At 40.9% G+C, this 23,963-nt stretch overlaps 1 protein-coding gene across 7 annotated transcripts in view; it reads right to left on the bottom strand.

The window, feature by feature from the left end:
- RNF41 (ring finger protein 41) overlaps positions 1 to 23,963 on the bottom strand; it is a 50,397-nt gene that overhangs the window by 8,745 nt on the left and 17,689 nt on the right. For 6 of the 7 annotated variants that reach the window (XM_020785234.3, XM_020785218.3, XM_020785209.3 and 3 more), the window contains exons 3-5: positions 13,700 to 13,812; positions 1,413 to 1,684; positions 567 to 702 (exon numbers count right to left, since the gene is read on the bottom strand). In XM_020785234.3, coding sequence (XP_020640893.1) covers positions 567 to 702; positions 1,413 to 1,684; positions 13,700 to 13,789 — 498 coding nt within the window. In that variant the 5' untranslated portion in view covers positions 13,790 to 13,812. The remainder of the gene's footprint in view (positions 1 to 566; positions 703 to 1,412; positions 1,685 to 13,699; positions 13,813 to 23,963) is intronic. The other variant, XM_072990860.2, reaches the window with a different exon arrangement.

Raw genomic sequence — 23,963 nt, forward strand, 5'->3', positions numbered from 1 at the left:
TCTGGCTCCTTTTCTTGCTCCTTATACCATAAACGATGTCCTTCATTTAGTGTCTCAGTCTCAGGTCTTCAGTCTTATTAACTTCCTCACCTCTTAAGACTTCTGGTCATTCAGTCTGCCTGCTTTACCAACACAGCATCTCAAGTCACCATGTGTGAGTTTAGTTCTAGATAGGCCATCTCTAGCCAGACCAGGGGAGACTGCCTGGAAGTATTTGATACCGTCCCACTTTATTAGCACTGGGAAATTAATTAAAACTCAGGTCAGTATATGGCTTTGCTAGCAGAATGTTACAATCAAGGCATGGTTACTGAGAGGGACACACAGTCAAGGAATCAACTTTGAGTTAGCGGTTGCCATCTGGTGACCCTTATTCTAGAATACATTACATTAGCTCAGCTAATATGATACAGTAATTATTTTAATAACTTTAAAAAGGCTTTTGCAAAGGACAAAGTGAATAACTCACCCCAGTTCTCTAAGAAAGCAAGTTAAAATAATGAATCACACAAGGCAGACTGTCCTTTAAGTTAGACATGTGAGAGAGCTCCAAGGAAACCAGTTACCTGTTCTGCTAATTGATGCTTATGTTCTACTAAGGTCTTTTCCAAATCAGCTATTCTTGTCTGTTGCTGCTGCACCACTGATCGCAAATGCTTGATACAGTTATGATTCGGCAACTCATCTTTGGGCATTTCCAAACTGCTCAGGAAAAGAAGGACAAGTATTGAGAAGTGAACACAAACAAGCATAAGCACTGAATGTGTTCAAACAGAAACATAATTAGATACCCACAACCTCACGCTTTAGCAAGCAGCTATGCTCTAAGCAAAATACCAGTTCCCAACTGCCAGTACTAAGCAATTTAATCACTGCATGTCTCACGCATCATAAAAGCCATCCATGGAGAAACAGCCTTTCAGATGGTACTAGCATCATCAGAGGTGAACCAGTGGGACCCTCCAGATGTTTTTAGCATACAACCCCCATCAGTCCAGGATTATAGGCCCTGTGGTCTAAAATGTTGCCCACCCCGATGTAGGTGAATTGTTGCTTATCAATAAGTCAGACTAGATATGCAGAACCTCCAGCTGACAGGAGGTCTCCATCTGGCCTGCTAGCTTCCTAGATAAGAAAAGCCTTTCGTCAACAGTGAGAAATAATACCTTCCATCTTATACTACAACGATGTATTCAAAAGATTCCAAAGGAGCTTTTCAAAGCCTGGATTACAGGAGGGGCCATTTTTGTGAAGGCATTGTTATGGCAAAGAAGACAGCAAGTGTCTTCTCCTGCAAAAGTGCCCCTTTCCTGCTCCAACGAGACTTGAACTTCTGCCCTGGGCAAAGCAATGAATTATGAGGCCACTACAGTGACCCGGGCCATAATGTGCCTAAATTCAACAATACTCACCCACATCCCTGTTCGCAAGTCACAGGCCGCTTTGGATTGTGTTCGCAGTCGTTGAGGTGAGACATCAGGTTATCCAGCCGCACTATGGCAGTACAACCAAACACAGCGTTGTCACACGTTATCTGCAGCTTAGACAGCATATTACGCATGATCCGGGGAACAGGACGCAGGTGAGCCACAGTCACAACACTTCGGTCCACAGGACAGGTCTGCTGTTGGGAGAACCACTGAGTGATACAGGCATTGCAGAAAGCATGTTCGCAATGAGGAGCCTGTGTAGAGAACAGAGCAAGGCATGCCAATTCAGGTTACATCAAGTTCTTATTACTGGATTGCTGTCTGTGGCCATGCAGCCTCTTTCACTGGAAATGCATGCCACTAATAGCAGCAAGGGTTGGAAGGAGAACAGAACAGTCGCCAATGATTTAAACCCGAGCTATCAATAACACTAGATCACATGTAAGTCTCTGCAAGTGGCTCTAACTGACAAGACTAAAGCAGCAGCACAAGAGAACTGCCACAAAAGAAGACCTGAAAGTTACCTACCACAGTTCTTCAAGTCAAGAGTGAAACCTCTATACAGTGGTGCCCCACATAGCGACATTAATCCATTTCAGGATTAACGCCACTATCCGGATTCGTCGCTATGCGGCGGGAAAACCCCATAGGAACGCATTAAACTCTGTTTAATGCGTTCCTATTGGGGAAAAACTCACCGCTATGCGGGGAATCCTCCATCTGGCTGCCATTTTCGCCGCCAGGTAAGCAAGGGCAGGGCGCAAAAATGCTGTGGGCAGCCATTTTGTTGACCTGGTGGCCATTTTGGATCAGCTGTTCCCAAAACATCACGAAACGCTTACCAATCATCACAATGCGACGTTTTGCCTATTAAAACATCGCAATGCGATTGCATTAGCGATCGGAAAAAACCGCGTCGCTATGCGGATTCGTCGTTAAATGGTGCGCTCGTTAAGCGAGGCATCACTGTACTTAGTATCAACATCTATCAGCTATTTTACATTCTAATGGAACAAGCAGACAGTAATAGGAGATGCATATCCACACCTACGCATGGACCACAGAGCTAGCCTCTCTCACAGTAACCCATATTTGCATTGCGAACAAATCAATAAAACCACCCTGAAGACTTAAATCCCATGAAAAATGAATTTGAACTGTTTGAAAAACAGTCCCCTGTGAGACCATTGGTCCTGATCCCATCCCCCACACAAAATTCTTATAATCATGGTCAGTTTTACGACTTAAATATATTTTGTGATTTCAAAAAGTGATGGATACTTACAACCTAGGACAACTAACATAGCTCCTCCCTGTAAACTAGCTGCATTAACTATTTGATCTGTGGTGTAGAATAACTGGTCCTATGAGATATTGTTCTAGGCTGTGCTGCTCTAGAGAGAATTATTCACATATAAAAGCACTTTACTAGCTCCCTCAGGCTTTTGCTGGACATCTGCTGCATGAAACCCTCCTACACTCAGCCTATACCGGATGCTCCTAAATCAGTCAGTGGGAATGGTCAACGACAGAGCATCAGAAGCCTACAGCAAGTTTCAGACTTTGCAGCTGAAATGACAAAATGTCTGCTGAAGTGTGCTCCTGCACTTGGACCATAATATGAATACAACAAATGAACAGTTTAGGTTACCCAAGAGCCTCTCATCTGTTAAGTAAATCACACAAACACTCAGGAATTAGAATGCAGTGAAGTACAACCACTGTTTTTTCTTTGCTACACAGTACAGTGTTACCAAATCATGAGGCAGCCAACCACGTTGCCTTTGCCCACTAATTTATTTCTATATAAAAAGAAATACAAGAAAAGAGCTCAGCCCTACCTACACTCCTGTGAAATTGCCTCCTTTCTGATAAATCTAAGCTGCCGATTAGATGACTGGTCATTACATTAAGCAGAATGATGCAGCTGCCACAAGCAACAGGTCTGGGGTACCATGAAATACAGCAACTTGCTAGAGATCCAATTTGTTATTTAGTTCATGTTTACTTTATTTTTACTACCAGAAATGGGGAAGAGGCATTTATGGTAATTTCTTTTTATTGTGCCGACAGGCAGGATGCACCCATTAGCAAAATGTCTTGAACTGCTCCTGGCAGGGTGGATTTGATTTAATTTAAATTTTAAAAATCAGGTGAGTTTTTTTGAAAATGTAAATTTAAAAAATCTATTTTCTTGATTTAAACCAAGATTTAAATCAACTTGATTTTTTAAAAATATTTTTATCCACTCTGGCTTCCGCCACTTTCCCACGTATGGGGAAAGATAAGGCAAATAGGAAAGTGCAGCTAAGAGTCACACAGGCAGGAAAGGGGTGGGGAAGGGGAGTGTCAGCCAAAGACTGCACTGTGGTTGACACCAGGAAGGAGAAGGTTTAAGAATCATAAGCAGTGTAAGTGAATAAAGGAAATAAACCTCCTCCTCGAGGCAGAGGTGCTGCTGGGTGTCAGATTAAACTATGAGCTGCGGTTGCACATCCCTACTTTAAACAGTAGACACAAACTACCAGTTTTGCGTCCATGCCATCAATGAATGTTACTGCCTCTTAAAAGGGATGTGAAGATGATGCTATCTAGTAAGTCATGCCAAAATAAAATATCTAGTGCCTGTTTTCTATGCCTGCACAAAACACTCGATGAATTATGATCAGAAATGGGCATGAACCGCCGGCATGAACAGGTTTGTGCCTGTTAGCTGGTCGGCGGAACAGGTGTTTGGTGCTTTCCAGCCCCACCTCTTCCGACGGGTGACCACTCAGAGGCAATGCTCAGAGGAGGCAGGCAAGAAAGCCTCAATGCTACATGTCAAGTGGGTGCCTGACAGAGGAGGTGAGGCTGGAACGTGTCAAACACCTGTTTGGCCGACCAACAAACCAGTGCGAGCCATGAACCAGCAGCTTGTGCCCCTCTCTAATTATGATTTGTCAGCTCATTTTTTAATACCGTTATAGAATCTTTATTTTTTGGCACAAATCAAAATACAATTCAAGCATTGCAACAAAAGCCATTATAGCACAGCACACAATTAGATCATGCCTGTAGCACATGCCTTTTGACTTTTACCCTAATCCATAGAGCCAGTGTGTTTACAGTCACGGAGAGAAAAGAGCAGCTGCCAGCCCTAATCCAGTTCACATCTTTTCACATTAACAAAAAGACAAAATCTAAAAAACCCCAAAAGAGCACTTTCCACTCTTGGGAAGTATGTTATCTTCCTTTCAAACCATGTATTGGCTGAAATTCAGTAATACGTTGCAGCTAGATACGAGGGGGTGCTGATAAGTATTGAGCCTTTCCCAGAAAAAACTGAGCTAGGAAACTATAAATTGCAGGATGTATTGGCCAATTTGTCTGTATTCAATAGTGCAAAATCAACGACCTATGACTGTAACTGATCGTTCATGTTCAGGTCCAAAGTGAACATAGCAGCACCTCCAGAAAAGTTCAATGTGGAAGAGCATAGGACCATATTCAAGTTCCTGTTTCTCTAAGGGAAAGATGCAAAGCAGATCCATGATGAAATGTCACAAACTATGGGTGACAGTGGCCCTTCATATGCAACAGTTAAATGTTGAGATGTCAGTTTTAAAACTGGCCATTTCAGTGTTGAAAGTGAGAAACCCAATGGAAGGCCTGTTTCTGTCTCTGTGCCTGCAAATGTGAAAGCCATCCGTGACATGATCATGGGGGACCGCCGAATATCAGCCAAAGGTATTGCTATATATATCACATGAGAGTGATATCACATATATCACTCTCTCTATATATATATCACATGAGAGTGAATATCACATGAAAGTGAATATCACATGAGAGAGTTGGTGCCATTATCCACGACGACTTGGAAATGAGAAAGCTGGCAGCAAAGTGGATACCCAAACTTTTGACAACCAAACAAAAGAGGAAATGGTGGAGTCATTGGTGGCTGTTTTGGAACATTTTGCAAGAAATGAGTCAGATTTCCTGGGCAAACTGGTAAGTGGTGATGAGACACGTATCTACTCTTATGATCCCGAGACAAAGGAACGGTCTAAGGCAGTGGAGGCAAACCTTTTTCGGCTCAAGTACCCAAAATGAGGGGGTGGGAAACAAACTAGTGGTTGCTGTGCTGCCCAGAAGACCAGAACCGGAAGTGGCAGTTTGAGGGGGAATCATGGGGATGGACAGGAAGTTAAAGAGGGTATCATAGGGACAGACAGGAAGTTAAAGGGGGAATCATGGGGACAGATAGGAAGTTAAAGGGGGAATCATGGGGATAGACAGGAAGTTAAAGACCCAGAACAGGAAGAGGAAGAGGGAATCCCAGTTGCAGCCACTTCAAAAGGTTTGTCGCATGCCAGAAGAAAGGGCTTCGCGCACACGTGCCATTAGGTTCGCCATCACTGGTCTAAGGAATGAAGACACAGTGCTTCCCCCAAGCCAAAGAAGTTCCCAGTGCAAAGGTTGGTGCAGAAGCAAATGGCAACAGTTTTTTGGGATAAGAAGGGAGTTCTGCTGGTGGACTACCTCCAACAGGTAAATATTACTGCAAATATTACTGTGCTTTATTGACGAAGTTGAGGTAAAACATCAAGGGAAAACATCGAGGAAAGCTCTCCAAAGGTGTCATCCTGTTGTGTGACAATGCCTCGTCACACACTGCAGGTGAAACAATGGCAAAACTGCCCCATCCACTCTATTCTCCCAATCTGGCTCATTCTGACTATTATCTTTTCCCCAAACTCAAAAAACACCTAAAGGGACAACAATTTGGGAGTGTTCTGGAGGCAACTAATGCTGCAAATGAGTGGTTACACCAGCAGTTGGAAGAATTTTATTTACAGGGACTAAAGAAGCTGCAGGACAGATGTTGCAAGTGCACTGACTTCCTGGAGGAATATGTAGAATAGGGTGGCAGTTACAGCTTCCTAGCTCAATTTTTTTTTTCTGGGAAAGGCTCAATACTTATCACCACCCCCTCATAGGCCTATTAAATCAATGCAATTTACATAGGTTTTGACTCACCAGATCCTCAGTGATTCAATGGGACTATTTTGGCTGTGACTTGCTACTGGATTCCAACCATTTGTTGCAGAACCCAATTGCTTAAAGTGCTATTAAACAGACAGTTACCTTTATGACCTCACTTTCCAACAACTAAACATTCTCAGTGGTCACTAGGGAAACAAGAGCACAATGTCAACTGGATCAGGACTTTCATGCCAGTGTCAATCACTTTTTAATATGTATTCATGACTCCCTGATAGGAATTCTTTTTTGAGTAGTATTAATAAGATTTTATGTTCTTTCAACAATCACCTCACATGTCTGTAGAAGAATCAGCACAACTACCTTTGTTCCACTTAGTGTCCAAGTGTCACTTCACAAATCCCTAAACAAGCCATTTAGTTGCAAGGCCCATTCCAACACTGTGTACTCAAGGCACAAAACCAACATCCTTGAACAGCATTGTTTCACTGACTCCAACCCCAACCGTTCTTTGAGATAAGTCACTGTCATAGCTACCTGACATTGTAAAACTGACTACAAGGGAATAATGCCTATAAATGAGTTTGTCACTCTGGATTTGAAAGCTGTGCTTTGGCTCTCTTTATCAATTCTGTGAAACTATCAGGTTTGAAGTCGGAGCGTATATCAACAGCTACTGAATTTTGGCCAGATTCTATAAAAATTTAAACTACAGTGGTGCCCCGCTTGACGACATTAATCTCTTCCGTTAAAATCGCTGTTAAGCGTTATCATCATCAAGCGAAAGAAAAAAACCCATTGAAATGCACTGAAAACCAGTTCAATGTGTTCCAATGGGCGAAATACCTCATAGTCCAGCGAAGATACTCCATAGGGGAAGCCATTTTCGATCGCTGTCTTCCGGAAATAGGTCCGGAAAACAGCGGGCAGCCATTTTTAAAACCCGACGATCAGCTGTTTTTGATCGTCGTGAAGTGAAAAATTGGTTCCTGAAGCAGGGAACCGATTGTCGTGAAGCAGATTTTCCCCATTGAAACATCGTTTTGTGATGTCAAGCGAGGTAATTGTCAAGCGAGGCATCACTGTAAAACCCAAAAATTTAAACTAAAGCTCAAAAATCAAGTGTTCTGCAAATAATAGTTCCAGGAGGATATAACAGGGATCTGCTCCTTGATGCAGTTACTGTGTGCCTACGTACCTTGTTTCATCCTGCATATCTTTTCCTGGATTAAGGCCAGTATACTTGATAGCATATGCATATACTGCTATATATACCTAAATATTAACATTTGCTAGCAGTCTGCTTGGTTATGATGTAGACACTCCATGGAAACCACTGGGCTTTAAGACTGTGTGCAGAACGGGATTTTTAATACAAGCAGCTCCTAAACTATGTCTTGGAGAACAAAGGAGTGATGGAGAGCTCTAGTAGCACACTGAGAGGAGTTAAGAGACTTCTATAGGCTCACAGTATTCTTTGCACCTCTATATGAATCAGTACTACAACCTTACCTCTTTTAAGCCAGCTTCTACTGAAACTAAGGAGTTCTGTCTATCATCTGATTACATATGATCAATGCAAAAACAAAGCAGATCTGTCCCATCTACAGATGTAGCAGCTTGTTACATCTCTGCATGAGTCAACTGCTCTGGACTTCCCTTTTGCTCCAGAAACGCACTGAGATAAATGGTTCAAGGAAGACAAGCAGAGAGTATGTAATTCTTACCCACTCTAATTCTAAAACCAAACATTTCCAGCATTTAAAGAGAAAGCATATCTCGGCTGTTAATAATTTTGTGAAACAATGCCCTGCTCTCTTAACCTACTAGAAGCCCTGAACCCAGAATATGACATTTTGCTGAAATGAGATAAGTTTAACAGAAGTCTAAGATCCTTGATTGGTCACTCTGTGTGTGTGTCTCTCTCTGTGTGTGATGGAAGAGCTGTGCAAAGCCAACCACTCGCAACTAATGCACAATGTTTGCTCAATCTTATAAGGAGCCAGGAAGGCCCCAAAGCTTTCAGACTATTCCCTTCTCTCAAGCTTAATGGCATCCAGTGAAATATCAGAATTGTTACCTGAAGAGCATGTGTGGCTCTTTACTTTATCCATTGTGTCAAAATGGATTAATATGATGTGCTATCATTTCAAGCTTAAACACAGTGCATTCCATTTCTTTGGACAGAAGAAAGAAGAATTTGAGTGCATTTACATGGCAAGCTGGTGTGATGGGTATTATGCTCTTCGTTTAATCACAAATAACCACCAACAGTGGCTTTTGGGGACTCATACCAAACAATACCAGTATCTGATTATTTTATATTGATGGATCATAGCCATGGTTAGCTTTCTGAACAGGAAGCTTTTCTTCCTCTGTCTGGCAGGTTGGAAACAGTGTTTCACCTTAAATGATACATTTTATAGGACATGACACTTAATTAGCAAGTAAAAGCCCTTCTCTGTTGTGACAGAGCCTTGGCATCCATGCTGACCCCTTTCAATTGGTTTTCTCCCACCTTATGAAGACTTACTTTGTTTCAGCAGGTCCCTGGAACTATAGGCCCCTTGGGGATTAGCACCTAAACTACCATATGGGGTAAACCCACATCACACATAAGAACAGTATATTTCAGACCTGGGCAAAGTGCGGCCCAAGGGCCACATACAGCCTGCAAGCCGCCCCTGTCCAGCCCGCTGGTCGTTGCTCCAGTCCGGTGTTCAAGCACTTGTTCAAGCCCAAGACAGACTGGATTTCTCTCACTGAACAAGTTGAACATCAAAACCATTTATAGCTTTTTGTCTGAAGTTGATTAGTTGCTTATCTTTAACATAGCTCAAAAAACCTCTTTAGTATTTGTGAAGATTAACAAGTTTAAAATAAAAACAATCATAACATCACTGTTTCATTTTCTTTTTAAGTAAAGTTGGTTCGGCCCCTGAACACAGTTCAGATTTTTCATGTGGTTCCCTATAGAAATTAATTGCTCGCCCCGATATATTTCTTGGTAAATGCCTCCTCATGCTTATGTTACATATGGAGAACAGTTAATGTAAGAATAGTCCTGCCTGTTCTTAGTGTAAAAATAAGTGCAGAATGAACTCAGGCTTGCCTGACCAATTAAAAACAATAAAAAGGGCTTTTTTTAGTTATGCCTGAAGCAAAAGGAAGAACAAGAAAATGATAGGGTCGCTGTGTGGAGAAGATGGCCAACTAACAGAGGACAGGGAAAAGATTGAACTTCTCAACACCTTCTTTGTCTCAGTTTTCTCCAGAAAGGAAAACAGTGCTCGACCTGAGGGGCGAAGAGCAGGTGATGTCGTGGGGGAAATGCAGCACAGAATAGGTAGAGAAGTAGTGCAGGAATACCTGGCTACTCTAAACGAATTCAAGTCTCCAGGGCCAGACAAATTACATCCTAGGATATTAAAAGAACTGGCAGAAGTAATTTCAGAACTATTGGCATTAATATTTGAGAATTCTTGGAGAACAGAAGTCCCCACAGACTGGAGGAGGTCCTATGTTGTCCCTATCTTCAAAAAGGGGAAAAAAGAAGACCCAAAAATGTATCGCCCAGTCAGCCTGACATCAATTCCTGGAAAAATTTTGGGGAGCAGATCATTAAACAGACAATTTCTTATTACTTAGAAAGCAATGCTGTCATCACTAAAAAATCAACACGTGTGTGTTTAGTCGTTTAGTCGTGTCCGACTCTTCATGACCCCATAGACCAGATCCCCTTCATGGATTTCTGCCTTGTCGTGGCAAAGGGGCTTGAGTAACTCAGGGAAGCTATGGGCTATGCCACGCAGGGTCACCCAAGACGGACAGGACATAGTGGAGAGTTCCGACTAAACGCAATCCACCTGGAGTAGGAACTGGCAATGCCACTCCAGTATCTTTGCCAAGAACGCCCCATGATTAGAAACAAAAAATCAACACAGGTTTCTCAAAAAGAAGTAATGTCAGACTAATTTGATCTCTTTTTTCGATAGAGTTACAGGCCTGATAGACGATAGGCTGTGGATGTAGCATACTGTATCTTGATTTCAGTACGGCCTTTGACAAAGTTCCCCATGATATTCTTGCAAGGAAGCTAGTAAAATGTGGGGTAGCCAGTGCTACTGTTTGGTGGATTTGTAATTGGTTGACTGACCAAACCCAAAGTGTGCTCACCGATGGCTTCTCTTCATCCTGGAGAGAGGTGACTAGTGGGTTCTGTTCTGGGCCCTGTGCTATTCAACATCTTTATCAAAGACTTGAATGAAGGAATAGAGAGTATGCTGATTAAATCTGCAGGTGATACCTGTTTGGGGGGGGTTGCTAATTCCCCAGAGGACAGGATTAAAATTCAAACTGACCTTGACAGATTAGAGTCCTGGGCCAAAACTAACAAAATGAATTTCAACGTGGAGAAATCTAAGGATCTACAGCTAGGCAGAAAAAATTAACTGCACATATACAGGATGGAAGACACCTGGCTAGACCACAGTACCTGTGAAAGGGATCTAGGAGTCTTGGTAGATCACAAGCTGAACACGAGTCAGCAGTCTGATGCGGCTGCCAAGAAAGCCAATCCAATTCTTGGCTGCATCAACAGTAGTGGCTAGATCAAGGGCATTGATAATACCACTCCATTCTACTTTGGTCAGACCTCACCTGGAGTATTGTGTCCAGTTCTGGACACCTCAATTCAACAAGGATGTTGACAACCTGGAACGTGTGCAGAGGAGGGCGACCAAAATGGTCAAAGGTCTGGAAGCCATGTCCTATGAGGAGCAGCTTAGGGAGCTGGGAATGTTTAGCCTTACGAAAAGAAGGTTAAGATGGGACATGATAGCTGTGTTTAAATATCTGAAGAGATGGCATGGCGAGGAAGGGACAGGTTTGTTTTCCACAGCTCCAGACGCTAGGACAAGGAGCAATAATTTCAAATTACAGGAAAAGAGATTCCACCTGAATCTCAGGAATCTCTTCCTGACAGTCAGAGCTGGTTGGCCATGGAATATGCTGCCTTAGAGTGTGGTGGAGTCTTTTTCTTTGGAGGTTTTTAAGCAGAGGCTGGATGGCCATCTGTTGGAATTGCTTTGATGGAGTTCCTGCAAGGCAGGGGGTTGGACTCGATGGCCCCTGTGGTCTCTTCCAACTCTGTGATTTTATGTCTCTACGTCTGGGGTCCAGTTATTTTGGCCACTTAAAAAACAGAAGCTTTTGTTCTGAATACTTATTAGCAGCTCCCTGTGTGACCTGTTAATGCAGTTAAGTTAAAATTCACAATGTTAACTGTATTCACCAGGTTCTACCCCTCACTTTTTTTGGCCACCAAAATACTTCTTTTTCTATACATGTCATATGCTCAGTCCCATGCTTTGCAGCTGTTGTTTGGCTTACGATACACATCTTCTCAGGATAAATCAATCTTTTACCTATCTAATATATTTTCAAGTTCACACAGAAGTTACTTGTCACTATTGGTAAGAGAACCCAGCCTCCAGTATGTTCAGGGTAGTTTCACATATTACAAAACATCTATATAAGAAGCAAATACAATTATGTTTAGCCATATGTAACAATGGCAGCTGAAAGTGTGTTCCCCACTCCAGTGTGAACAAATACATACAAACAGTTACTAGCTATGGCTTCTGAACACAAAAACAATGAAAAACCATGTATGCAATAGCTGCATACCACTACGTGCAAGCTGCACTATATGTCCTCCAAACAATGACCTTTCATTCAGAAACCTGGTGACAGTGATCAGATAGCTTCCCTGAAATTTGCGATTAACACCCTTCCTTTCAGATTACAAGTGGGCAGTCAGAAATACAACTGAATAATTCGTTTACTTTAGATTTCCAAAGGATACTTTCTCCAGAACTACAATACTAAGCATATAATAGATAGGAAATTACAGTGGTGCCTTGCTTAGCGATGTTAATCTGTTCCATGAAAAACGTCGCTAAGTGATTTTAAAAAGCCCATAGGAATGCATTAAAATGTGTCTAATGCGTTCCTATGGGCTTAAAAACTGACCTTATGTGAAGATCCTCCATAGGGGCAGCCATTTTCGGTGCCTCTAAAGCGAGGCAAAACAGTGGGTGGCCATTTTGTTTTTCCGGCGGCCATTTTGGAACTGCCGATCAGCTGTGCAAAAAGGGTCGCTTTGCCATGATGGCTTCCCCATGATCATCGCAAAGCGATTTTTCCCCATAGGGGCGATCGCTCTGGCGATGGCCAAAACCCCATCGCTAAGCGATTTCATCGCTCAATGGAGCGATCGCTAAGCGAGGCACCACTGTATTTCTCACACAAACATAAAAGTCTCAATAGACCATATATAATAGGAATCATTTTGCACTCTTGTATAAACTTCAACACAGAAAACTGGATTGCAGAATTTTTCAAAACCATCAACAATTCCTGTAAGATCACTGTTTTATAATTTTGAATAATTTTGCAATGCACTGACAGGTACTTGAAATCTTTTTGACCTAGAACATTCTGTTAGTCAGAGGGCTGCCAACTAAAAATATTTTTGGGAAATGTCATCGTATACTACACACAGATCACCAATATCATTTTTGCAGATGCTATTCAGGTATGGGTTGACTATGTAGACTATATCCTGTAGGTCAAGTTAAAGGTTAGAGTTTTTACAGTGAAATGTATTAGTACCAAACACGCCTCAAAAGCTTTTGGTACAGCTGAGTGGATCATCACTGTACACATGTTAATTAACCTTCCATTTGCATCCTGGATTATTGCTTTGGCTATCCCATAAAGGACTGCAACAAATGTCTAAGAAATAGTGTGTTTTCATAGTCTGTATCACGTGTCCTAATGAAATGTACTGACTTTTATTTGGTTATGACATATTACAAGGCTTTGCATCTAATTTCACAACTCTGTATTTACCATCTAACATCAGTGTTTAACATATACTATAAAGTTGTGTCTTACTTTAAAAGATCATATAATGTTCAGGAGATTCCAGTAATGTGTAGATACTTCACTTTCTTTTAAAAAGACATTTTTCTACTTGTTTCTTTGAGTAACAAGTAGAAAAATTTACTGTAGGATTACAGTAAATTTATATATGACTAACATCTTTAAAAGAAACAAAACTGGTACCATCACGTAATATATTAGTTTGCTTGCATGACTGAGAAAGAAAAAAATCTAATGCAAATTTACCACAGAAAATCACAGTCTGTCCAGATATAACAAGCTACCAAAAAAAAAAAAAAAAAAAAAAATCATTTAGAATGATCTCATGCACCTACCTGAACTGGCTCCTCCAAAACCCCACTGCAGATGGGGCATATAAGGTCTTCATCAACATCCCCTTGAAAGCGTGCTACATCATACCCCATTTCTCATCACCAGTGCCAAAACCCTGAAATTGGTGGGGGGGGGGAAGGCAAATAGAAAAACGATGAACAGTTCAGCAGATAACATTTGTGCACTTTCCACAAACAACACCAGTACATTCAGCGCTCTGCTTCTGCGGAGTCACTTAAAAGCCGTTCTGGCTAGGCTGCTTGTCTGCCTACTAACTCAATAAGGCTGCATTCTGGGATTCAACACAGGCTCCAAGTCCCTTTAGAGCAGGGGTGTGGTACAGTACAGAGCAGAGAGAACAACTTGACACGGCACATTTCTGTGCACTGAATTACTCCAGTTTTACTTGCCCGCTAGCATCAAATTAGACAGACACTTCCTTCCAAAATAACACTATTACTCATCTCTTCACTTGCATGTTTTTATTTCCACACCTCACTTGTTCCTTGCATAAATGCCAGCAATGAGTGTCTAGGTTTCATATCAAATTACAGAGCATGTATGGGTGTGGGGCAAGAGTTCTATAACTAGAATAGCTGATAGCAGTTCAGCAAGACACGTTACAGGTACCTTTCAAGTCTTACTGAAAGAGCAGAGGTGCTACTCAAGCCAGTTCGAACCATGAGGAGGAGGTGCCTTCCTCTGAGGCAGGTAATGCTGGCACATCCCTGCATTATGATTTTGGGCCAATCATTCTTGAAGTAGACACACAGTACAACTACATTCGTACATTTTGCTAATTAGAAGAAAGCACATCCAGTCTCATGACAGCATTTTACTTTTTGTATCACATGGCTGGGAATGGCTGGCATCAGAGTTGATATAAAGTAACGATTTTTAAAAATCAAACTGATTTAAATCATGATTTACATAAAAAAATTATTTAAATCATTAAAAATTTCAATTTTTACAATTTAAATCATGATTTAAATAAATTTGATTTAAATAAAGTCCACCTTGACTGGCATACAGGCTTCCCTATGAACAGACCCTAGCATGAATTTTCAGTTAGTTACACAACATGCTGTAACCTAGTGGTTCCCAACCATTTTTGAGTCATGACTTCGTTTTATAATAGTAATGTGTGACCCCCCACGTCATATTTGCATAAATAAGCTGTTGTCATTGTTCCCTGACATGGCGACACCCTTGATGTTGCTGCTACAGTACTTGCTCTCCTACTGTTCATGCCACCAACTCTGCCATCATCACTTCAAAACAGAGGCATGAAAAGGCTGGAAGAGGCTAAAGGTGGGGAGAACGGATGGCAAAGGACTTCGAAGATGGGCCAGGGAGTGAAAGGACATTGTGGTACTCAGGGAGGGGGCAAAACCTTCAAGCAGAGAGGATCCCTCTCAGAAACTGGCACTAAGCTTCCCTTGAACCCATTGCAGAAAAGGGGAAGCACTGTGTTCTCCTCCCGGAGATTTGCTGCCTGTGTGGGGCTTCTTTTTTCTTTTCCTCTCCTTCCTTAGGCTCTTTGGAAGTGACACGTCATAGTTAAAATCCCTTTCTTGTGGAAGTGGCAGAAATTATAACTTTACACTGTCATTTCTTTTCTCTTTCCCCCCCTTCTTTGTTAAAAATAATCCCAGTCATCCCTTCTTAGAAAGTATTTGTATCCAAAGCGACACACTATCTAGCCATAACACATATAAGACAACCTGCAACCTCCCAAAAAAGACTATGCAACCCCCTTGGAATTGGGAAACTGATCTAGCCAAATCCATCTTCCAGACTGCAATAACTGGATTGCAATAACTGGTGCCCCGCATGACAATGACCCCGCAGAGTGACGAAATCACATGACTACGAGTTTTTTGCGATCGCTATAGCGATCGCAAAATGATGTTTCCTATGGGGGATTTTCACTTAACGACAATTAGGTCCTTGCTTCGCGAACAGTTTGTTTGCAAAACGACGATTTTTCCAGCTCCGCAAAATGGCTGCCCTGTGTTTTCCGGACCCATGCTTCGCAGGGCAGCCATTTTAACAGCTGATCGGCGCTCAGAAAATGGCTCCCCCATGGGCAATCTTCGCTGGACGACGAGTTAGTTTCCCCACTGGAACGCATTAAATGGGTTTCAATGCATTCCAATGGGGAATTGTTTTTCGCTGGACGACGTTTTCACTTAACAGCGATTTCAGGGGAATGGATTATCGTCGTGGTGCGGGGCACCACTGTACCATGCTCATTCTCAAACCATAAGCCATCAGCTTGCCCCCCTGAAAAAAGACTGCTGTGATAAAAACCCCAAAAGACTGTCTATTAAGTTTAATTTTGTTGAGGGTGCTGACTTATTCTGAGTCAAATCACTAGCCTGCTCAGCTCAGTACTGGTTGGTAATGGATCTCTAGCATTTCCAACGGAATATATCTAATCACTACACAGTTGAACCTGGGATCTTTTGTTTAAAAAAAAACCACCACATGCTCTACACTGAGATGCAGATGTTAACTGCATATCAACTAACCCTAGCACAGTCACAAACCAAGATGGATTTTCCTACATAATTACTGAGGGAGCACAAGATCCTCACTGACCATCTCTCATAATCCAAGCTATGTTGTTGTTATATGCCATCAAGCCAGAAATGAATTATAGTGACCAATAGGACTTTCAAAGTGGGTGAAATATTGAACAAATGGTTTTAACAGTTCTACTTCCCCAGTGAGTTTCCATGGCAGAGGTCGCATTTGAACCCAGATCTCCTGAGTCCTAGTCAGTCACTCTATCCACTACACCAACTGGGTATCCCAAGCTATAGCCTTCCAAAAATGGATACAGTGGTGCTTCGCTTAACGAGTGCACCGTATAGCGGTTTCCGTATAGCGATCCCTTTTTCGGGATCGCTATACGGAAACATACCCGATCTTCGCAATGGGGAAAACCCGCATTGCGAAGATCGGGTATTGCGGCGGCCATTTTGGAGCCGCCAAACAGCTGATCGGCGGTTCCAAAATGGCCGCCGGAAGCCCGGAAATGGCTGCCAGCAGCCGTTTTCGCGCCCTGCCCTCGCTTAGCGAAGGCGCGAAAATGGCTCACGGCACCTGGAATCCTCGCTGAACGGGTAAGTAACGAAGGTATTGGAACGCATTAAACGAAGTTTAATGCATTCCAATACCTTTCCCCTACCCGTTTAGCGATGATTCCGTATAGCGGGGTTAATCCGGAACGGATTAACCTCGCTATACGGGGCACCACTGTATTCTGAATTTCCTTCTCCTCCAGTCCCACAACCTCCATTTTGTTCACTCACAAGTATTCTGATGCAGTGCAAGATCTTCTAAGAGTACTACAAACTATTTCCAGTGCTTACTTAGTCTTAAGAAAACACTCTTAGACCATGTGTCTGGGTCAAGACAAGTGACAATCTTTAGAGTAAGGGCTGTCAACTTCTATATAATCCCCAAGAGAAACACACAGCTAGCACTAAAACCACCTTCACCTAAGGCTAGGTAAGGTGACTTGCAGTGTTTCTGGAATACTTCAAAAGCAAACCTTGCTCATTTTTGCTCAGACAAGAACCATCTTCCAGAGGAAGAGAGCTGATGAGCCTACATTATGCTCTTCATTCAAGTGAGCTCATATAGCAGTCTGAATTATGACATCAAAAGATGTCTAGCTTTTATCCATCTGCAAAATGCACTCCTATTGGCCAAAAGGATTTTAGTTTTATGATTCTAAACTAATGGGACATATATAATACCCTGAACTAGCAACAATTCAATTATAGGATCACAACTGTTATAGAAAGCAATATTCAGAGATAAACACAAAAACCCAGAAATTTCAAAGCACATCAAATGAGAACACAGTTTTCATTTGATAGACACCCCTTCAAAAAGTGACTCACCCAAGTCCAGAAAGCTTATTTCAATACTAGTCCACATTATCAATTTAGCAACATGATCACCAGTTTAGTTTGTCTCTTGTAGTAACTAATGTACAGTTGATAATCAGCAATTGGAAAGTTTGGTCCACAGAAGTGACTATTTTTCATACTAGATACCTGTATTAAGAATAAGAGGGAACTTTCCTAATGAGATGGCCATGGCTTGCTCCTTAAAGATCAGCTTCAACATTGAGAAAAATTCCTGCTACGTTTCTCTATCTAACACACTTGAATGATGACAAAGATAAACTCTGAGAGTTCACCTTGTGAATGAATGAATTAATGAATGTACATACATACATACATACATACATACATACATACATACATACATACATACATACATACATACATACATACATACATACATACATACATACATACATACATACATACATACATACACACACACACACACAAGCACGCAAGCACGCACGCACGCACGGTTTTCTCCTTAAAAAGAACAGGTGATGTCTTACATCATTAAAAAACAATATTTAAAAGTGAAAACAATGAGTATACTGTACAACTGTTACAAAGGATCAGATAAACTCTATGAGATATGATAACAAAAGCAATACTAATGCCCTCTTCTTGTGTCCCCACCAAATGCACTTGTGAAGGTTTTGGGACTGAGAGAAAGGCCTCTCCAGATGATCTTAACACTCGAGCAGGCTCATAATGGGAGACAGAGTATCTGAGAAAACTTGGACCCAAGCTGTTTAGCAGCAACCCCCAAGCTGCACACTTGTGTTTTCAGAGGGAGTGTAACCCCATCAAGCATACGCTGCATCCCTATTCCTTAATCTGCCTTTCGACTGACCAGGAGCATCTCTGTAATTCTGGATTGTTTCAGTTTATTCACCCTCATCCAGTCCATTACTGATAACAGAGACTGTTCTAGTGTTGAAACAGCTTCCTCAGATTTAGATGGCAAGGAGAGGTACAGCTGGGTGTCATCATCATACTGGTGATACTGAATCCTCAAACTCTGGCCAACCTCTTCCAGAGGTTGGGACCCGACAGGCCAGCAGTCAGCGTGTTGAACAGGAATCCCCTAGCAGCACCTTCTGGGTTCTCTCCTCCAGGAAGGACTAGAGCAGTGGTTCTTAACCTTTGTTACTCAGGTGTTTTTGAACTGCAACTCCCAGGAACACCAGCCAGCACAGCTGATGGTGAAGGCTTCTGGGAGTTGCAGTCCAAAAATATCTGAGTAACAAAGGTTAAGAACCAGTGGACTAGAGCACTGTACAACAGTGCCTCCAAGTTCCATCCTAGAGAGAAGGGCCAGAAGGATATCATAGTCAATGGTATCAAAAGCCACAGACAGGCCCAGCAGAATCCAAAAAGGTCACATCCTTATAGGCCAGATGGGCGGGGTATAAATCAAATAAATAAATAAATAAAAATCCCCCTATCCAGTTCCCAGTGTAGGTCATCCACCAAGGTGACCAAAGTAGTCTCCATCCCATAACCAGGCCTGAAAGGAGAAGGCACACACAAAATAGTGGCACAATTAAGCTCTGTAATATACAACTCACAGTCAAGCAATATTTTCTGTCTGGAACAATCTGTCTGGAAAGCTGAAACTGCTACAGTCCACAGCATTAGGCTGGAATAGCTTTTGTAAGCAGCAATCCCATGAATCACATTTGAAAAGCACAGAACATGCAAATTTTTGTATCATTGACCTATGTCAAGTTCATATCACAATTACATTTTACGGCAGCCAACTATGAGATAGACCGCGTAGCTGCCCTCTTTCTGTGCAAGATTTTAGGTGTCCTGAATACGATTAGACTTATTAAGTGAACTTGAGCTTCATTTTCCAAATACCATTACCTGGTTATCCACTATTAAATTTTGGCTTCGTTTACACTTTCAGAAATCTTCCCAATCCCTTCTGACTGATTTATTAAGTGATCCCTTTATTGCCACATGGTACTCTTTGATTAACTCTAAAATCACTTCCACAGGTATTAACTTGAATTCCCTGACAAATTGTGGAGAAACCCAACTTTACCATATTATCCACCAAAGAATTCTGGACATTGAACTTCAGACTCCGGCAGCTGATCTGAATTTAATTTGCTCTCCTCATTTTTATGGTTTGCCCCCTTTGTCTATAACTGGTGCCAATTATTTCACCAATCTCATTAATCCATTGTGGCGCCGGGCATTTATGCTGGCCAGATTTAATATACATATTTCCCTCAGCTGTTTTTTCCGGCAGATATCATAGCATCCCCTTTAAGAACCGCCAGTGTAAGCACTGCCAAGCAGAACCAGACTCAATTTTATATATTCTTCTTCACTGCCCTAAATTTAGTGAGCTCCGTCAATTACTACTTAGCTCTGTTATTTCAAATTTCTCTGGCTCCCCTGAGAGCTTAATCCGAATAATGTCAGCAGATAAACAACGTGATTTGACTGAGCATGTAGCTGAATATCTTGCTATCATAAAAAACTAGGCTGTTTCAAGGAGCCTTGACGTAACTTGACCATATTTATCTTATTGCAGTGGAAAGTATAATCTTGATTGTACGGTTACTGGTTTTAATGCCAATAAAGGTTTCCATTGACAGATTGATTGAATTAAATTGTGCTCCGCAGCTGACTGATTTTTATAACCATGAAAGACTTATAGAAACTCCCTCTTAACCTAAAATCAGTTTCTCAGGGATCCTCACATCAAGTGAATATCATACTAACAAAATTACTGCTTAGCAGCCAAGTTGTTCAGGATCAAGAACATGCACAATCACAAACCCATTCTAATAATAAAATTATCTAAAACAAAACTCAGGTAATATCTGTGCTGGTATAGTTCAGTGGATGAGAGTGTTTGGCTGCTGTGCCCTGGGGCAGGGAGTTGGAAGCTCCATGGTGCCTTCAGCTGAGAAGAAGGGCCAGTTGAGATAATCTGGAACGGGTGTAGCTGATGAGGATACAGTATATGGCCTGCCACCTGTGCAGCCCTGGGCAAGCTACACAGTCCAGAGTGCCACCAGGAGGGGCTAGTAAACCATTACAGACTACTCTCTAGACCTAGAAAATCAAGGAAGGCTTGTCATAAGTCTGACAGACTGACATTACTGATTTCCTATCTAGATTTCTAAGTTTTTAAAGAAACTAAGCAAAATTGTTATTGCGATAAAAGATCCAGCACATTAGTACATTAGTATAGCACATCTTGGACAAAAAAACAAAAACTAGTGAAATAAGTTTCTGAGTTATATAAATCTACTGTCAGAGTGATTATACCCTGAATGGACGCTACATGAAACAACATTTATAATTTTGCAAAAGCAGAAAAACAATTTAAATCCTAGCATTCCAGAGCTGGAAGGGACCCTGTGGATCATTGAGTCCAGTCCTTATCAACACTGGGGAATCAAACTCCCAATCTCTGGTTCTGCAGCCAGATGCCTGTTCAGTCCAAGCTATCTGTTCTTCATATTATACTTGGAAGTTGAGAAAAAGGTGGTAAGTCTTCAGGAAATGAGAATTAACAGATAAAGAAACCCTTTGCAAAAAAATATTACTTTTGCAAATTATGTCTTTTTTTAAAAAAGTTCTCCTAGTTTTGAGATCTGCAACTGCTATGCAACCAATGTTCTATACAAATCAACAGGGATCCAAAAGTCTCAATACATCTGTTCGCAAGTTTGCCACACTCAGATATCACTGATCAATAATTATGTGCAATTTTTAAACTGTGCTCCTTTAAAATTATTTTTCAGAAAAATCCTTTCTCCTTCACTAGGAGTAGATACTGAGCTGTGAAGCTGAAGTAATATATCAGAATGCACAGAGAAATCTAAGACAATTCAATACTCATCTACATGGTTCAGTTGATGGGTAACCTAGTTTTATTATTGCAATATCAAGGAATGAAAATATAATGCAAACTGAAAAGCAGTGGGAGTATATAATTTTGTCACATGGAAGAAAGCACAGACTGAGTAACAAAAACATGTGGTATATCTATTAAAATTTGATTGAATCTAAAGCTGGTCTTTATCTGGGAAAACAAATTAAAATTACAAGCAAATGCAGCTGATGGATTTTAAATGCACTGCAAAAACTGATAAGGCCCTATAGCAGAATACATTCCTGGGGTCATTTTAGAAAGACAACATGAAAAACAGCACTGAATATCGGCTCAATATCTGTACAAATTCTTCCGTTTTATCTAGGAAAGATTTGATTTAAATTGGATTTTTGGACAATTTAAAAAACAGACTTTTTAAATAAAGTATGATTTAAATCACTTTGATTTTTAAAAAATATTTATTTCATCCATCTTGGTTTTATCTGGACCAAATCTCCAACAATTCCACACATAACATTCAGAAACATCATGTGGCAATCTAATACTCTGTAATATGTAATCATAATACCTCTAGGCTTGGAAGATGGCAAACTAGAAACCATATTTCCATTTTACAGAGTGGATAGCTTTATTTTTTCTTTATACCAAAAATCTATACCTAAAATGCTGCTTTAGTACTCACTCTGAATGAGTGAGTTCCACACAAATTCTACTTCCCAAATTGTTAAAAAATTTTCTGCAGCATGGGCCTGAATGTGGCCATTTTTAATGTTACCTGACAAATAACGTAACAGTGTTATCTTACTAATTTACAATGACAGCTTTCTTTTAAAACAGCAATAAATAGATATGTGAATGTTGACACAGGACATCAATTTCTCAGTCTCAAAACAGGAGAAAAAATTATCCTTCAAAAAGCTGAAATACTTGTATATTGTTTGGGCTGCAGCTTCATTGCTAAGCCCACTGCCACAAACTGCATTGTGTTTCTCTGTAGTTATGTTTCATCATGTGACAGTAACCAGCTAGTAGCAGATAATGCAACTTAATGCTGTGTACAACTGTGTAAAGCTTTTGAAATTCCATTTCCATGCCTACAATAGGAGGTAATAGAATGAGGCAGCTAGCGACCATTAAAAAACATACGTAGATTACTCATCTGAGTGGAGTACAGGAATCTAAGGATCTCTTTTTGATTATTTTCAATATTGCAGCTATCTAAATCTTCAAATATCAGTAAAGTCAGTAACTTCAGTTTCTAAAGAAATAGTAGTACTTGGATGACCTGTTTATTCCTGTTATACAGTGCAATTTCATGTAATGTGCATACATCTGCAAACTATTACTCTGTTGGTATAGGAGACACTTAGCAAACTAAACAATTAAAACTCCAATCACAATACAGAAAGGATTCAGTCTGCAAATAATATGTACAGTTTCATAATTATATGGAATATCGAAATATTTTAGTCTGAATTTTAAAAATTAGTCTAAGAACTCGGGTCGTTTTTATGGGATTGAGAAGTTCACTTTGGAGCACCTTGAACATAAGAGAATTTGTCAAAGGTACAATGAACATGCCACAAACGTACAAACTCCCTCAAGTTTCTCTTAGAAGCTGTATGGCTCATTTGTTGATCAAGAAATATAAAACAGAGCCACATTCATCCCAAGATACTGAAACACAGACTGTTCTAGCAGAACTTTTTAGAAAACTGCAACGTGTAGACGAACACAAATATGCTAGAGATGTAATCCAAAAACAACATTTTCTGGGCCAAAGTCACCCTTCCTTTAAGGAAAGAAGAAAGGTGGCATTTTTTTGTTTCTTTAAAAACAGAAGAAAGTTCAACAAGAAGCTCTTGCCAGTCTCCTTTATAAAGAAACTTCCAATCACGCTAATGGCTTTTTACACATTCCACACCTTGCAGTCTGGATATTATCACTTGGCACACAAATTCATTACATAAGAAAACACTGTGCTACTGGTGCCTGTCTCCTTAATCTTCAAATGCTCTGCTCCTGTATTTCAAGGAAGACAACAGCTAATGTTCACCGAACAACTATGATATCAGTTACAGAAATACCATACAAAAACGGTATTTGTGCCACAGTGCTAAAGCCATTCTGACTCCAGACCTTTGCTGTTTGAAGATCATTGCGTAGTCAAACCCAGCCAGTTTACAACAAGAACTCAAAGACTGACATCCTGTTGCTTTTTTACACAGTCAGAAGGCAAGAACCATAATATTCACTCACTTCCAGCTGAATGATTAAAAAGTTCCCACTACAATTATTAAACATACTAAACCAGCAGACTCCAGCTTTACTGAGAATCACGGCATCAACTCCTTAAAACTGCTGACTGGAAGTGAGTGGATGGTACACCATCTGTCTTCTGCCAATGTAGCTGCGGAACAAGATTCTAGCAAAAATATTTCTTGCAGTGGAGCAAACAATATATTTACCTTTCTA

The sequence above is a fragment of the Pogona vitticeps genome, chromosome 2 (genome assembly GCF_051106095.1).
Source record: "Pogona vitticeps strain Pit_001003342236 chromosome 2, PviZW2.1, whole genome shotgun sequence".
Taxonomy (NCBI): Eukaryota; Metazoa; Chordata; class Lepidosauria; order Squamata; family Agamidae; genus Pogona; species Pogona vitticeps.